Consider the following 15,441-nt stretch of genomic DNA (forward strand, 5'->3'; position numbering starts at 1 on the left):
CCCTGAACTCACCTAGGGGCGGTGAAGGGCTAGAGTAGGCATTCTGCACGGCCCCTTTCTTTGCCTTCACTCTCTGCGGGACATAATTCCCGCTGGGTCGCTCCCGCGTCGTCCGGAGAAATGACTCCATCTCCAGGCCCCTCGCCAGGGCCTCCTGAAGGTCCTTGGGGTGTGCCTGCTGGACGTATATCCTCAGTTGTTGGTTATCGATGGCATCAACGAACTGATCCCGCAGGAGAATGGTGATCATCTCCTCACTGGCCTCCGGGTACGCACGCCGCACCAGCACCTCCAAATCCTGCGCCAGGCGTGTCAGGGTCTCCCCCGGGCCTCGTAACCTGGCCCGGAACCTTGTCCTGAACACCTCGGTTTGGTGCTGGTACCCGTACCTCCTCTCCAGTGTCGCCGTCACTTTACTATACGAGCACCGCTGGGCAGCTGGCAGCTGGTTCAGGACTTCTAATGCCGGTCCTTTGAGTGCCCACACCAGCTGCATGGCCATCTCAGGGCGACTCCACTGGCGGGCGCTGGCCAAGAGCTCGAACTGTGTCTTATACGCTTCCCAAGACACTGTTCCATCGAACTCCTGTGGCCGGCGCCTCGTCCCGTCCTTCAGCCTCCGTGACGTGGAGCTGGCAGCAGAGGGGTACGACTTTACTGAGGCTAGCGGGGATGGTGGAGGTGATAAGACGTTTACAGGAGAGCGTAGGGGAGATGGTATCACCTTGGCCAATGGAGAAAGGCTGTTTAGGCTTCCGTGACAACTATTATCCTCCTCCTCTTCGTCACTCCCCCCCTCAGTCTCACTAGCACGCCCACTTGACCGGAACAGCGTGCCTTTATGCTGAGAGAGTACAGGAGGCGCCTGTGCCGCCACAACCTCATCCACATATCTCCTCAGTTCACTGGCCGCTTTTTCCACCTCTCCCTTCACCTGATCCTTGGTGAACACTTCACTTAACACCTCGTCTTTAACCCGTGAACACTCCTCCTTCACGAGCCCCATAACCTCCTTAAATACACGGTCTACACTGCTCGTCACCGCTTGCAACTCAGCATGCTGTACCTCTCCCTGCGCCTTCAGGGCACTCATAACATCCGCTAGTGTGATTTCTTTCGCCGCCATGCTGACTTAATTACTGTAAGGCACCGTAACTTAACACAACACGCAGCTTACCATGGCAAAACACACTGCACCGTCCGCCCGCCCGCTGCGATCCACAAGTACGTTACCCGTACCACCGCTGCTCGCCTCCCCTGTGCAATACACACGCACACTCGGTAACACACCGCGACGCACACAGTTAGCACTTAACTCATCCCACGATCCTGACACCACTGTAACTTCACCACCCTGTGGGCCGTCACACTTACACTTTTAGGGTCCGGTGCTTCCTGCATACGTGACGGTGAACTTACCCTGCGGCGCTCCGTGTTCTCCCCTGGCTCCCCTCAGAAGGCGAATAGTAAAACACACTTGTCGGCTTCTGGCCCTCTATTCTCCGTTGCTCACACTACACAGTAGTCCTATGCTGTAGCTCGGCACCCCGGGCCTCTTGTCGACCCTCGGAAGGCTTCTTGACGCCTCGCTCCAGCTCACAAAGGCACATACAAGTACAGGAGGCAGTGTCGGCGACGCGCGGGCTTTCTTCCCTCTCCAGTGCTCTCCCGCCACTCTGTCTCCCAAACTGTTCCGCCACCAATCCCAGGGCTGCTACACGTCACGTGATACTCCCGAGCCCCAGGGTAGGCGGCCGGCGAGGTGACGTAGTGTGACGTCATCCTCCACTTCAGCTGGGACTCAGTCTGGGTATCTTCATGATCTTGCCCTCTCGTGACACTATTAACAGTGGTGTTCCTCAGGGTTCTGTCCTGTCACCCAATCTCTTCTTATTATTCATTAATGATCTTCTAAACCAAACTTCTTGTCCTTTCCACTCCTACGCTGATGATACCACCCTGCACTTCTCCACGTCTTTTCATAGATGTCCAACCCTTCAGGAGGTAAACATATCACGCAGGGAAGCCACAGAACGCCTGACTTCTGATCTTTCTAAAATTTCTGATTGGGGCAGAGCAAACTTGGTATTGTTCAATGCCTCAAAAACTCAATTCCTCCATCTATCAACTCGACACAACCTTCCAGACAACTATCCCCTCTTCTTCAATGACGCTCGATGGTCCCCCTCTTCTACACTGAACATCCTCGGTCTGTCCTTTACTTATAATCTGAACTGGAAACTTCACATCTCATCTCTAGCTAAAACAGCTTCTATGAAGTTCGGTGTTCTGAGATGTCTCCCCCAGCTTTTCTCATCCCCCCCCAGCTGCTAACTCTGTACAAGGGCCTTATCCGTCCATGTATGGAGTATGCTTCACATGTCTGGGGGGTTCCACTCATACTGCTCTTCTAGACAGGGTGGAATCAAATGCTTTTCGTCTCATCAACTCCTCTCCTCTAACTGACTGTCTTCAGCCTCTCTCTCACCGCCGCAATGTTGCATATCTAGCTGTCTTCTACCGCTCACTCAAACAATGCTACAACGTAAATCCCTTTGCTCTTCCTCACAAAATTTTGCTTTTTTTTAACTTTATCTTGTTATTCATGAGCCACCCAAATAAGCGGTGCAGCCATTATGTCACTGGTATGACTGTATAAGTGCCCACATCTCCCCTGCCTTTGCTGCAATGTTGCGGCACATCCCCTCTGTGTATTCCGTCACCAAGGAAAGTCAAGCGTGGCACAGTTTTGAGCGCAGTCCCCCGCAGTGACATTGGTGCAGTCACCCCTTCCATCAACGCAGTCTTCAAAGAGAAAGAACAGATTGACGGTGACTAAAGCAAACTTACAAAGTCAACCTACAGTTAATAATAATGATAATAATAATAATAATAATAATAATAATGATAATAATAATAATAATAATAGTAGTAATGGTAATAAGAGGAGCACTAGTGTAACTGAGGGTGCAGCGCGGCCTTTCACTTCCACCTGAAGGAAAATGAAAAGCAAGATTTGTGTTTGTACAATCATTTTATTGAGAAGCAAAATGAGACAGTGTGAATATTGATAACAGAAGTGTTTGCACTGGAAACTTTCGTGTTGTTAGTGAAGGAGCAATGCGTGGAGCGGTGTGTCCTGCCGCCAATATTCACACCAACAACTGCCACCATCACAACCCGCACTCTGAACTTTACATGTGTGTCCGTCTGTCTGTCTGTATGTCTGTCTGTATGTATGTGTGTGTGTGTGTGTGTGTGTGTGTGTGTGTGTGTGTTTATGGGCGTGTGTATGTGTTTGCTTGTCTACTCAAAAATAAATAAATAAATAAATGATGGTGGCAGTGGTGTGGTGTGTGGTGTGGTGCAGCAGTGCCGTGCCAGCACCACGCCACACTGCACCACAGTCACCTCAGCAGTGGGGCAGTGGCGGGCTGCCTCCTGCACCTCCTCCATGCCCCGCACCACCTCGCCAGAGACACCAGGCCAACCACCACCACGCTGCCTGTCCCCGGGTAGCGTCACCACCGCCACCACCACCACCACCGCCGCCTGGCCAGACTGCCAGCACTCACCCTGGGAAAGGTGAAGCAGCATGGGGCTCCCTCTCTCCCATCACCTCCCTGGCAGTCTCCTCCCAGCATCTCTTGCACCTCAAACACAACTTGTTTTTTGTTGGTAATAATGATAATAAATTTAATTATGAAGTTTAATGAGCTTATATGTTTATTTATTTATTTATTTATTTTTTAATGCAAAGTTAGTTAGTTTAATATAACAGATCTGATTACACTTTTTGCTATTTGTCATTTTTTAATGTAAAAAATTATTTGTTTGTTAACTGTGTAATGGAGTGTGTTGTGTCACGAACACTGGCCTGCTTCACAACAACAACAACAACAACAACAACAACAACAACAACAACAACAACAACAACAATAACAACAACAACAGCATGGCCTCATCACTCACACAAGCTTACTAAACAAAAAACAAAATAAATAAATAAAACAAAATAAATAAATAAAAATAAATAAAATAAAGCAACAATAACTTTAATACAAAAAAAAATTAAATCAAATAAATTATTTTTTTTATATTTTAAGAAAAATCATGTTTTTTTTCAATCTTGACAAACAGTCCCATTATTTACCTCATTGTAGCCCAATCCAGCCCAAACCAGCCTATTCCAGCCCAATCCAGCCCAATCCAGCTCACTCCAACTAATTCCAGCCCAATCCAGCCTATTCCAGCCCAATCCAGCCCATCCCAGCCTATTCCAGCCCAATCCAGCTCACTCCAACTCATTCCAGCCCAATCCAGCCCATCCTAGCCTATTCCAGCCCAATCTACCTCACCCCAACTCATTCCAGACCATTCCCGCCCATTTTAGCCCAATCGAGCCCATTCTAGCCCAATCCAGGTCATTCTAGCCCATTCCAACCCAATACAGTCCATTCTAGCACAATACAGCCCATTCTAGCTCAATCCAGGTCATTCTAGCCCATTCCAGCCCAATACAGTCCATTGTAGCCCAATACAGCCCATTCCAGCCCAATCCAGCCCATTTCAGACCCATTCTAGCCCAATCCAGCTCATTTCAGATCCATTCTAGCCCAATCCAGCTCATTCTAGCCCATTCCAGCCCAATACAGTCCATTCTAGCCCAATACAGCCCATTCTAGCCCATTCCGGCCCAATCCAGCCCATTCTAGCCCAATCCAGCCCATTTCAGATGCATTCTAGCCCAATACACTTACCCACCACTCTGAAAACCAATCTCTCTCTCTCTCTCTCTCTCTCTCTCTCTCTCTCTCTCTCTCTCTCACCACCACCACTACTACTACTACTACTGCTACTACCACCACCATCACCACCACCACTACTACTAGAGTCACGCAGGTAGAGGTCGGAGGGCAGCAGTTGGAGGTAACAACGACCATAGGGAAATTAGGTACAATTTAGAATGGGAATAATAAACTGTTAGAAGCAAAAAGACTAGTAAAATACCTGACTTTAGGAAAACACACTTTGAGGGATTAAAAAGGTACCTCCAAGGACTGGACTGGCAAGGGATGCAGGGTCAGGTCAGGTCAGGGACGGAGTTCAGAGAGATAAGGCAGGGTGAGACGCGAGGTGAGGCGCGAGGGTGCAGGACAACAGGAGGCAAGATGTGTCCATAAGGGGCGGAGGAGTGAGGAAGGGGGAGACAGGTGTGAATGTGTTGGAATGTCAGGTCATGCTGAAATGAGAGAGGTGAGGTCGAGGCGAGTAGACGAGGGAGTGGAGAGGACGGTAGAGGTCAAGATCAGGGGATTGGGTGAGGTAAATGTAGATGAATTGTATAAATATTTCGTAGATAAATTTCACACGGGCCAGTCAGGAAATATCCCGTATAGGACAATAAGATCACACAAAAAAGACCCTAAATGGACGACTGCTAGGTTAAAGCATTATGCGGTAAAATCCCTCTTATCCGGCATCAACGGGACCGCCGACATGCCGGATACTTGAATAGAAGTGAAATTATGTCCACGATCACCAGCCTACACTCACACATCTTACCACAACAAAGACCAGCTGATCTGATTGGCTGCTTCAGTGTAAGCACAACACGCTTCCTCTCTTCTACAACTTTAGGCACGGTGAAGGCGTCAGGCGATAAACAGTGCACACGCGGGGCCGAGTCACTGGGTGAACGCGGTGCAGTGGGCCGCGGGTGGCGCCAAGCAGTGTGCTCTGGTGGCGAGGGGACAAAGTATGCCTCGCGTGGGAATTTTTATCGATTTTATGAGTACGCATTGATTTTTTATTGATTTTAAGGCTCGGGGAAAATTGTGCCGGATGCTTGAGGCTGCCGGATACTGGAATGCCGGATGAGAGGGATTTTAGCGTATAGGGTGTAAGAGAAGTATGAGATTGAGGGCAGGTGAAGAAATGTTAAAGTCACAATACAATGAATTAGTTAGAACAGTGAGGAGGTTAACGAGGAAAGCAAAGGGCAATTATGAATTAAAGGTAGCCAGCCAGGCGAAGACAGACCCCAAGGGATTTTATCGGGTATACAGGACGAAGAATAAGGACTCTGTAGGTCCATTAAAGGCAGCAGATGGGGAGCTGGTTACTTCTGGGGAGGAGATAAGTAAACTTCTGAATGATTATTTTTTAACTGTCTTCACCCAGGAAAACATGCAGGATATGCCAGGTTGTAGTTAGCTCTGAACTCCGTCTAGGGAAACAATGCATAGAAGCCAGAAACAAGGCAAATAGTGTATTAGGTTAGGTTAGGTTAGGTTAGGTTATGTCACACAGATTATGTCACTTTCATCCCAGTCAGTGTATTTCAACAAGCTTGACATGACGTAACATAACCTAACCTAACCTTACCTAGCATAACATAACCTAACCTAACCTAACTTAACCTAACCTTACCTAACCTAACCTAACTTAACCTAACCTAACCTTACCTAGCATAACATAACCTAACCTAACTTAACCTAACCTTACCTAACATAACATAACCTAACCTAACCTAACTTAACCTAACCTAACCTAACCTAACCTAACCTTACCTAGCATAACATAACCTAACCTAACTTAACCTAACCTTACCTAACATAACATAACCTAACCTAACCTAACTTAACCTAACCTAACCTAACCTAACCTAACTTAACCTAACCTTACCTAACATAACATAACCTAACCTAACCTAACCTAACTTAACCTAACCTAACCTAACCTAACCTAACTTAACCTAACCTAACCTAACCTAACCTATCCTAACCTAACCTAACCTAACCTAACTCTGTCTAGGGAAACAATGCATAGAAGCCAGAAACAGGGCAAATAGGGTACTAGGATTCATTTTTAGGAGTGTTAAAAGTAGAAGGCCGGAAGTAATATTAAAGTTATACTTGGCGCTGGTCAGACCTCATCTACACTACGCGGTGCAGTTCTGGTCCCCACATTACAGGAAAGATATAGGTCTATTAGAATCAGTACAGAGGAGAATGACTAAAAGGATACAGGGGATGAGGAGTGTTCCTTACGAGGCGAGGTTGAAGCTGTTAAATTTATATTCTTTTGAGAGACGTAGGTTAAGAGGGGACCTGATAGAAGTCTTTAAGTGGTATAAGGGTTATAACAAGGGAGATGTAAGCAAAATTCTTAGGATCAGCAACCAGGGTAGGACAAGAGATAACAGGTTCAAGCTTGAAAAATTTAGGTTTAGGAAGGATAGGAAAAAACTGTTTCTCAAATAGAGTGGTAGATGAGTGGAACGGACTCAGTAATCATGTAGTTAGTGGTAGGACACTAGAGAGCTTTAAGAGAAGATTAGACAAGTTTATGGATGGGGATAACAGATGGAAATAGGGAGGTGTGTTTCATAGAGGGACTGCCACGTGTAAGCCTGCTCCCTTCTTGCACCTTCCCTTATTTCTTATGTTCTCATGTACTACTACTACTACTACTACTACTACTACTACTACTACTACCATCACCACCACCACCACCACCACTACTACTACTACTACTACTACTACTACTACTACTACTACCACCACCACCACCACCACCACCACTACTACTACTACCACTACTACTACTACTACTACTACTACTACTACTACTACTACTACTGTTTACCTGCATTGGGGCTGTGAGAGACCAGAGACATGACACTGAAATCATGATCCCGTTGTTGTTGTTGTTGTTGTTGTTGTTGTTGCTGCTGCTGCTGTTGTGGTGGCGGCGGTGGCGGTGGTGGTAGTGCTGGCTGTGGTGTCAATTCTGTGTGCTGTGTGGGCTGCTCTGTGGCTGTGAATACACTGTGGCTCATCACACTACTCACTCGTCCCTCCTGTGTGAAAAAAACAGCTTAGGTTAGCTTACGTTAGGTTAGGTTAGGTTAGGTTAGGTTAGCTTACGTTAGGTTAGGTTAGGTTAGGTTAGGTTAGGTTAGCTTACGTTAGGTTAGGTTAGGTTAGGTTAGCTTACGTTAGGTTAGGTTAAGTTAGGTTAAGTTAGGTTAGGTTAGGTTAGGTTAGGTTAGCTTAAGTTAGGTTAGGTTAGGTTAGGTTAGCTTAAGTTAGGTTAGGTTAGGTTAGGTTAGGTTAGGTTAGCTTAAGTTAGGTTAGGTTAGGTTAGGTTAAGTTAGGTTAGGTTAAGTTAGGTTAGGTTAAGTTAGGTTAGGTTAGGTTATGTTATGTTAGGTAAGGTTAGGTTAAGTTAGGTTAGGTTAGGTTAGGTTAGGTTAAGTTAGGTTAGGTTAAGTTAGGTTAGGTTAAGTTAGGTTAGGTTAAGTTAAGTTAGGTTAGGTTAGCTTAGGTTAGGTTAGATTAGGTTAGGTTAAGTTAGGTTAGGTTATGTTATGTTATGTTAGGTAAGGTTAGGTTAAGTTAGGTTAGGTTAGGTTATGTTATGCTAGGTAAGGTTAGGTTAGGTTATGTTATGTCATGTCAAGCTTGTTGAAATACTGAGTGGGATGAAGTGACATAATCTGTGTGACATATTTTAGAGGCACAACAAATACAGTAATTGCTGTACACTATTATTCTGCATCACAAAGTCACGCACAGTGGAGGCCTTGCTTTTCAGTCCTAACTCCTTGCTGAGTGACCAGACCCCTCCTAGTCACCCTTGTCATGTCCCCTGTGCCACTTGAAGACCCCCACCAGACCCCCTCTTAGTCACCCTTGTCATGTCCCCTGTGCCACTTGAAGACCCCCACCAGACCCCCTCCTAGTCACCCTTGTCATGTCCCCTGTGCCACTTGAAGACCCCCACCAGACCCCCTCTTAGTCACTCTTGTCATGTCCCCTGTGCCACTTGAAGACCTCCACCAGACCCCTCCTTGAATGTGTCAGTCAAGAGGCAGTAGTAATAGTAGTAGTAGTAGTAGTATACAAACCTGCAGAGCTAATGTCTCTTCCTCAGACATATAAATAGATAAAAACTGAGCAATATCAGGCAGGTCTGTGGCTGCTGGCTGTGACAGAGAAAGGGGGCACAGATCACCCTCCATTTTGCTCTCTCTCTCTCTCTCTGTCTGTCTGTCTCTCGCTCTCTCTCTCACTGCCTGTCTGTCTGTGTGCCTCTTGCTCTCTCTCTCTCTCTCTCTTCTTTTCCCTTTCTTGTTGAATATCTGTAAGACACAAAAGATTATTAACATTAACACTTTACATAGTAGTAGTAGTAGTAGTAGTAGTAGTAGTAATGATAGTAACAGCAAGGATTCATCATATTACTAAGTTTCTCTCTTTCTCTCTCTCTCTCACTGTCACCACCGCAGTGTTGCATCTCTAGCTATCTTCTACCAGTTAACCAGTATTCTCAGTCATTCACCAGGGACCCTGTGCTCTCTCACCACAACTGTTATGCCAGGCCAAAGGGAAGGTTAACCTGGTTCTCAAGAGTGTTTCTCCTGTCAGTAATGCAGAAATGTTGTTAATCTGTCACTGCAACTGTAAAAACACCCTTGAAAACCCTTGTCACTTCAACTACAGACTTTTAAAAGCGTTTCTCCTGTCAGTAATGCAGAAATGTTGTTAATCTGTCACTGCAACTGTAAAAACACCCTTGAAAACCCTTGTCACTTCAACTACAGCCTTTTAAAAGAGTGTTTCTCCTGTCAGTAATGCAGAAATGTTGTTAATCTGTCACTGCAACTGTAAAAACACCCTTGAAAACCCTTGTCACTTCAACTACAGCCTTTTAAAAGAGTGTTTCTCCTGTCAGTAATGCAGAAATGTTGTTAATCTGTCACTGCAACTGTAAAAACACCCTTGAAAACCCGCGTCACTTCAACTACAGCCTTTTAAAAGTGTTTCTCCTGTCAGTAATGCAGAAATGTTGTTAATCTGTCACTGTAACTGTAAAAACACCCTTGAAAACCTGCGTCACTTCAACTACAGCCTTTTAAAAGAGTGTTTCTCCTGTCAGTAATGCAGATATGTTGTTAATCTGTCACTGCAACTGTAAAAACACCCTTGAAAACCCTTGTCACTTCAACTACAGCCTTTTAAAAGAGTGTTTCTCCTGTCAGTAATGCAGAAATGTTGTTAATCTGTCACTGCAACTGTAAAAACACCCTTGAAAACCCTTGTCACTTCAACTACAGACTTTTAAAAGCGTTTCTCCTGTCAGTAATGCAGAAATGTTGTTAATCTGTCACTGCAACTGTAAAAACACCCTTGAAAACCTGCGTCACTTCAACTACAACCTTTTAAAAGAGTGTTTCTCCTGTCAGTAATGCAGAAATATTGTTAATATGTCACTGCAACTGTAAAAACACCCTTGAAAACCTGCGTCACTTCAACTACAGCCTTTTAAAAGAGTGTTTCTCCTGTCAGTAATGCAGAAATATTGTTAATATGTCACTGCAACTGTAAAAACACCCTTGAAAACCCGCGTCACTTCAACTACAGCCTTGTAAAAGAGTGTTTCTCCTGTCAGTAATGCAGAAATATTGTTAATCTGTCACTGCAACTGTAAAAACACCCTTGAAAACCTGCGTCACTTCAACTACAGCCTTTTAAAAGCATTTCTCTTGTCAGTAATGCAGAAATATTGTTAATGTGTCACTGCAACTGTAAAAACACCCTTGAAAACCTGCGTCACTTCAACTACAGCCTTTTAAAAGAGTGTTTCTCCTGTCAATAATGCAGAAATGTTGTTAATCTGTCACCGTTCACACACAACAGCACAACAGCAAGTGTAACAGCAAGCTGAGTCTATGCAGTCTAGTTAGGACTTAGTTAACTTAGGTCAGGTTAGAGCACTAGTGTCGACGTGGGGTCCCCGGCTGGCTGGCGTCTGGCAGGTCTGCATTGCCAGATGTGTATTTTTCTTGCAGTGTTACCAGGTCAGGCGAGGATACCACTCTCACTCTCTCTCTCTCTCTCTCTGTCTCTCTCTCTCATTATAGCTGTTGTGTTTATGCATGTATGAGAGAGAGAGAGAGAGAGAGAGAGAGAGAGAGAGAGAGAGAGAGAGAGAGAGAGAGAGAGAGAGAGAGAGAGAGAGAGAGAGAGAGAGAGAGAGAGAGAGAGTTAAGGTAAGGTTGGTTTGGCTTGCTGTGCCTCTCCCAGTGACACAGCCTCCACAGCCTTGGGTCACTAAGAGCGCTTCTAATGTTTAAAATGTGTCAATCTTGTTACTCTGTCAGTGGACGCGTCACAGGAGCCGTAACACCCGCGTCACTTCGTCTGAGAGTAGCGGTGGTGGTGGCGCGGACTTATGTGACACTCTTGTGCACAATGTGTCCCTACATCTTGCTTTGTCTGCCATTTCTTGCACGGATAATGATTCAAAGGCTGTTAGCTTTGCAGTTGTGTTGGTTCCCTGTTTAATGAATTTTGTAACGTGGAACAAGAACAAGAAGAAGAGGAGGAGGAAGAACAGGAGGAGGAGGATGAAGAGGAAGGCTGAGTGTAAATGAAGTGAAGGAAGACAAACATACAGACACAGAATAAGGAAGGAAATAAAGGCAATGAACACTGACACGACAAACACACACACAAACACACAGAGGGAGGTTAACAAACACCTGCTTTTCTCTCTTATTTCAGGTGTGTGCGTGCGTGTGTGCGCGGGTGGAGGTAGAGGAGGGAGGGGCGCAAGGGTGGGCGGCGGTCCCTGCCTCACCTGAGTTCTGGGAGTGGAGGAAATTGAAAGAGTGTCACTGGTCACCGAACCCTTCTGTCCGCCATCACGGTTCTTGTAAACAACGCCAAGAGACCGCTAGGGCAAACACTTTTCTTCTATCTTCACTATCACTGTCCTGTTACTATTTTACTGTGCATTATTAAATTCAGTGCATTTTTTACAAGTACTGTGATGTTTTTTTTGGTCTTAATCGTCTAGTTCTCTTTCTTGTAATATATAGTAACTCATGTCTACGCTTCTGTCTCCAGTAACACCATTTTGTTACTAATTTCCTATGCGTCGGTGACCATTTACTTCTGCTACTTACTTCTTATGTACATGTTATGTATAAACTTCTAGGCAGAGAATAAATGAAATGTTAAAGAGACCGCCGGGTTAAAGCATTCTTCCTTGTTTCCTAGCGAGAAGTCTGTCTTTGAAATTACGGCATGAAAATAAATTATGCTTTGCCTACTTGAGAACCACGTCTTTTATTTCTGAATTATGATAAAATTAACAGCATTCCTATATATAATCGCTAAGAACATTTCAGCGTTTGCTAGTACTGATCAGTGAATACAAAAGTTCTAGACTGGGATTTCATTAATGCCTTTGTAGTACGCATTTGCAGTACGCATTTGCAGTATGTGTTTGCAGCATGTGTTTGCAGTATGTGTTTGCAGCATGTGGTTGCAGTATGTGTTTGCAGTATGTGGTTGGAGTATGTGGTTGCAGTATGTGGTTGCAGTATGTGGTTGCAGTATCTGGTTTAGGGCACGACTTTAATCTTCTATCTTGAAAGAACGAAGTGAAAGGGAAGAGTCAAGTTGGACAGAGCAATGATGAGCTGCAGAGTTCCATCACGGCCTTAATTACTGCTAATGTACTTGTGAGAGAAGGAAATAAGTAAATGAATCATCAATAGGTAAAAAAACCGCGATTGTTGTACAAAGACAAGCAAAAAGGCTGTGGTGAATGTGACGGCAGATGTAACAAAGGTGAACCATTGTCAACAGAATATGCATGCTAACTGTTCTGTGGAGGTGTGCAAAGCATTCGTGCATATAATTTCGTTGTGTTATTCCGGCGTGCAGGTACATTGGCTTGTAGTGTAAGGCTCGGCTGTGTATCCGGTGTGTGGAGGCGTGTGAGGAAGTGCTGAGTGAACTGAATCACCAAGCCCGCTACACGTGTGGTGCTACCTCTTTGTTGAACACTGTCCTCTCAACACCACGTTTTTAAAGGCCAGAGAGGTGACTCGGCGGGTTCTCAAGGGCGTTTCTCCTGTCGACAATGTAGAAATGTTGTTAACCTGTCACTCAAGTCGTAAAAGCTCCCTTGAAAACCTGTAGCTTCAGGTAACACAGCCTTTTGAGAGTAGGTGAAACTCCACAGTCTGTGTCTGTTAGTGGGCCATGCTGTCACCTGTCAGCTTTCCACCTACATACACTGATGCATGGACTTCATTAATGACACACCTTGGAAAAGTAACCTGTTCACTGCTTTCCGTGCTGGTGAGGCAACGCTTCATCAGCACTGGCAGCAGCTGTCAAGAGTTGGTGAGGTAGGCGGCGGGTGGCGCGGTGCCTCGTGGAGCAAGGCTGGAGGTGACAGGCCACGGGTGGAGCTTCCTTGATCTGTGCACCGGCCAAGGGCAACATTATTAAATAAAAGCAATAAATCAACAAAAAATGCCCACTGAAGTGCCGGTCCCCGAATAGAGTCAGAAGCGGTAGTCAAAAATTGAAGGATAAGTGTGTTGAAGCCTCCCTCCTGAAAGAGTTCAAGTCACAGGAAGGAGGAAATACAGAAGCAGGCTGGGAGTTCCAGAGTTTACCAGAGAAAGGGAGGAATGACTAAGAATATTGGTTAACTCTTGCATTGGGGAGGTGGACAGAATAGTGGTGAATGACTGAGAATACTGGTTAACTCTTGCATTGGGGAGGTGGACAGAACAGTGGTGAATGACTGAGAATACTGGTTAACTCTTGCATTGGGGAGGTGGACAGAACAGTGGTGAATGACTGAGAATACTGGTTAAGTGTTGCATTGGGGAGGTGAACAGAACAGGAGTGAATGACTGAGAATACTGGTTAAGTGTTGCATTGGGGAGGTGGACAGAACAGGAGTGAATGACTGAGAATACTGGTTAAGTGTTGCATTGTGGAGGTGGACAGAACAGGAGTGAATGACTGAGAATACTGGTTAAGTGTTGCATTATGGAGGTGGACAGAACAGTGGTGAATGACTGAGAATACTGGTTAACGTGGTGAGAGAAGGAAGAAAGTATTGAACCAGGACATGATACTCTCAGTTTTCTTGGTCGATGATTGACGTGAGAAATACAGAGACCAAGCTGAGCAGAAGTAAGGAAGGTGTGTGCAAAAGGAACAAATTCTAATCAGGTGAAGGCGAATGAAGGTAAAAGCGAATATTTGATTGTTGTAAAGAATGACGACCTCAAGAGGCTGGATGTGTTCAGCCGAAAGATTACTGCCAGCCACGGCAGTAGAGAAGGCAGGCAAAAACTTGCCAACTCAGCAAGATCTCTTCCTCCAGCAACAATGTCGGTGATAATTGTATTTCTTTTGGCGTAGTGGAAGATATAACGGAACAGGAGGCGCCTGTACACACGTCCCTGGCTGAATAGAAGAGAAGGAAGGCGCGTCTGCCACGCTCTTTTGCCTGAGCCGAGCGTGCAAGACCCAGCCACCATGAGGCAGTGGATAGGCCTCAACAAGGAGCAGTACCGTGGTCTCCTGCGGCTTGTGACTTGCCTATCAAGAAGGAGGATGCCCACGTGAGGGATGCAGTGACTCCTGGTGAACGCCTCACACTGACGCTGCGTTATCTAACAACAGCTAAGGAACACCGATCGGTAACTACTGACAACTTGGCCCCTTCTGCAGCGATACTACTCTTTTAGAGAGAGAGAGAGAGAGAGAGAGAGAGAGAGAGAGAGAGAGAGAGAGAGTCTTGGGTCCCAGTGATGACGTTGTTGGTTCGTCATTAGCTCCAACATCAACTTTTGTGCCTCAGGACGCCACACCATGCACAACTCCCCCGAGGACCTGAGGTAAACAGAGCAGCGCGCGGCTGGACAAGCCCAACCTGTCGGTGTTGTTGGCGCGGCTGGCAATTCAGCCGCCAGGCACCAAAATTTCCACAGGCGGACTATCGTGGCTTGCGGCGGCTGGCAATTCAGCAGCGAATTGGCAAGTGTGAACCCGCCTTTCGGTGTGATAACAGAGTGCAATTTATCACTGAAAGATGAGATAAAGCAGGTGTTGAGGGCAGCAGGAGGTGCCATCTCGGAAATATTGCATTTGTCAGGAAATACTTGGATGAAAGAAAAGACAATGGAGATGGTTGTTCATGAGCAGGTAATGGGGAGACTGGAACATTACAATGCACTTCATTAAGACCTACCACCACAACCACAACAACCACAATAATAACACTGGTAATAATGACAATAATAATGACCCTCACACCAACAACAGCAACAACAACAACAACAACAACAACAACAACAACAACAACAGTTACAGTACTCTCGTTTACCAGCATACATTAACATAGCATGGTACCCTCCCAGCCTTTCCCTGCCCCTCCCCCCCTCCCGTTCCACTGCCTCTATGTACACTTTCCTTTGCTGTGCCTCAGGAGCGCCGTGACGCCTGCCTCCACCTCGTCAGCTGTGCCTCGACCCTCCACTTCTCTTCCCTCCTGACTTGTTCCACTTCCTCGCTATACTTCAGGTTCTTTTTCTTTTATTCTTTCATTATTACT

The 15,441-nt window shown here is 45.8% G+C and overlaps 1 protein-coding gene across 3 annotated transcripts; it reads right to left on the bottom strand.

Annotated features, from left to right (window-relative positions):
- Positions 1-2,666: 2,666 nt before the first annotated feature.
- LOC135099038 (protein Tob1-like) lies at positions 2,667-11,747 on the bottom strand. Of its 3 annotated transcripts, none has more exons than XM_064001478.1 (4): positions 11,650-11,746; positions 8,915-9,148; positions 7,651-7,864; positions 2,667-2,805 (listed from the first exon to the last, which is right to left on the bottom strand). In XM_064001478.1, exons 2-4 carry the CDS (start codon positions 9,026-9,028, stop codon positions 2,720-2,722), a joined length of 414 nt encoding a protein of 137 aa, XP_063857548.1. In that variant the 5' UTR covers positions 9,029-9,148; positions 11,650-11,746; the 3' UTR covers positions 2,667-2,719. The 3 variants fall into 3 exon arrangements, with proteins under 3 accessions (XP_063857548.1, XP_063857546.1, XP_063857547.1); XM_064001476.1 differs by lacking the exon at positions 2,667-2,805 and adding an exon at positions 5,067-5,739 and having other exon boundaries at positions 11,650-11,747; XM_064001477.1 differs by lacking the exon at positions 2,667-2,805 and adding an exon at positions 5,067-5,739 and having other exon boundaries at positions 11,552-11,693.
- Positions 11,748-15,441: the final 3,694 nt, after the last annotated feature.

The sequence above is a fragment of the Scylla paramamosain genome, unplaced genomic scaffold (genome assembly GCF_035594125.1).
Source record: "Scylla paramamosain isolate STU-SP2022 unplaced genomic scaffold, ASM3559412v1 Contig99, whole genome shotgun sequence".
NCBI classification, from domain to species: Eukaryota; Metazoa; Arthropoda; class Malacostraca; order Decapoda; family Portunidae; genus Scylla; species Scylla paramamosain.